The sequence below is a fragment of the Austrofundulus limnaeus genome, unplaced genomic scaffold, assembly GCF_001266775.1.
Source record: "Austrofundulus limnaeus strain Quisiro unplaced genomic scaffold, Austrofundulus_limnaeus-1.0 Scaffold62, whole genome shotgun sequence".
Classification (NCBI taxonomy): domain Eukaryota; kingdom Metazoa; phylum Chordata; class Actinopteri; order Cyprinodontiformes; family Rivulidae; genus Austrofundulus; species Austrofundulus limnaeus.
The window spans coordinates 1309116-1311070 of record NW_013952464.1 but is presented as its reverse complement, the minus strand read 5'-3'; the positions used below and the strand labels follow the sequence as shown (position 1 = coordinate 1311070).

The 1955-nt window shown below is 38.7% G+C and overlaps 1 protein-coding gene across 1 annotated transcript in view; it reads left to right on the top strand.

Moving 5' to 3' along the window:
- The first annotated feature begins 666 nt into the window (after positions 1-666).
- The window catches only part of kbtbd8 (kelch repeat and BTB (POZ) domain containing 8), a 10960-nt gene continuing 9671 nt past the window's right edge, over positions 667-1955 (top strand). Inside the window, exon 1 of the mRNA XM_014009854.1 lies at positions 667-774. Within this exon, the coding sequence (XP_013865308.1) occupies positions 759-774 (16 nt within the window). The 5' untranslated portion in view covers positions 667-758. The remainder of the gene's footprint in view (positions 775-1955) is intronic.

The window sequence follows — 1955 nt, the reverse complement described above, 5'->3', positions numbered from 1 at the left end:
GTGTGTGTGTGTGTGTGTGTGTGTGTGTTTGAGGTGGGGGTTGGGAGTAGTAACCCTAAAAACATAAACTCTGTGACCTCAAGCAAGGCCTGTCACTTAAATGTATTGCAGCAACATGAGAATGGGAAAAAGTCTCCTACTGCTGCTGTAATGAATCAACATGCAAATGGTGCCACAAACTGCAATCTCTTGATATGTTAAAAGCATCCCACTTTATTACAAATTTAGAGCATGCCATGAGCTGTTACATTCTGCAATAGGATGACAAGTCCTGTTTTGTATATTTTGAATGCACATTATATGAGTTCCATGTTTCTTTTATCATTAAAATACAATAGTGATACAATAGCATTATTCACCTTAACAACCCTGTMGCTTTTGATTGATGTCAATGAATCACATTTTATTTACAGAATAAATTATTTGCATTTACAAAACTCTATTTATGTTATGTAAATGAGACATTTTCCAGCAATAATGTACAGCATTACTTCAAACTTTTAGTACCGCTTTTATCAACAACACATTTGTTTATGGAGTACTTTATTTTAATTGTTAATTTGCTCCAACTTTGGCTGCAGGAGTGAAAAATGAACCCACACGACGTTGACTGTTCCCCCACCCCGTTAACAGACAGGCGGAATATGATTGGCTGTAGGATTCGACGGCCTCTTCTGATTGGCTGCTCCTTGTTTCCGGGGCTCCGGTGTGAACTCACTGACGTTTTTTCGGTCTGCCGAGAGACAGACTGGGGGAGAATGGCTGCCAGTGGAGGTTAGCAAAGTCTTCATTGTTTTTTGTTCTGACCACACTGAAGTGACACCTTTTAAAGTTGTAGTTTTAGTGTTTAAACTGCTCATCGACTGAAGCCTCACAGATTAGTTAAAAGTCGTGACATGCTGTAAGCTCGCTAAGAAAATCTCGCTTTTTCGCGACTACTACTAGTCAAGTGTTTGTCGTGTGCCTTGCTGCTAACGTTAGCTATGCGGCTAACTTTTGGCCCCCACAGCTGATAGTGTAAACACTTGATGGTGACAAGACACGGGCGTTAGACAAGTAGTCGTGATTGTTCTTCTTAACAACATCAAGCTGTCGATATCGACGAAAATATTTATAAACGGTGAATATACATAGTCACTAGCGACACTTGTCGTTTCTTACAGATTGCAGTGTTGTCAAAGAGTGCTTGCTAATATTAGCTTGTTGCCTACACGGCTCCATAAAGTTGGGCTTTTTAGGTCGACTAAACTAAATGAAAGTTTTACTGTTTTGTGTAGTAAGCACGACAGGACACGCAGCTTCAACTTTAAGTAGTTTACGCTTTTTTTGAGTTTTATTTTTAAGCCTCGTTTCGATGCTCAAAAGTGTTGCAGCAGACACCGGCCGGGCTTTCGAGGTGGTAGCAAGTTAGCTACCACCTGGCGAGACAGTTTGTATTCATCCTTGCAGCCTTTGTCCTGTCAGTAATAAGTGCTGCTCAGTACGACGCGTTGAATGAAAAGTTTCTCCTCAGAAGCAGGTGAAACGAACAGAGTGGTTCAGCTCAGAAAATGAAAAAAAGTCGCGGTGTCATTCAGACAACTCGCTATAGCTTTAACTTAAAAATAGACATGCTAAACTTTGCAGTTGCTATTAATGGAAAAAGACCACTGAATCCACAAGGTTATATGTCCATATGTCACTTTAATGTCCCAATTAGAGACACAAAGAGGAGTTGGTAATGTCAACAAGTATATTGAGGTTTACATCTGATAATATTCATTATGACTAAATAACTTAATCCATGCAAGTTTTAAATAATCCCACCTAGATGAGCTTTGATGTTGTGGTATGTGTGCTTTTAAAGTCAAGATTGGAAATGCACAATATTTATTTTTGACTGACTTTGACAATTTTCAGTAACAGTTAAAATAAAGGGTCTTAATTGTTTGTAACACATTTACATAATATATAAA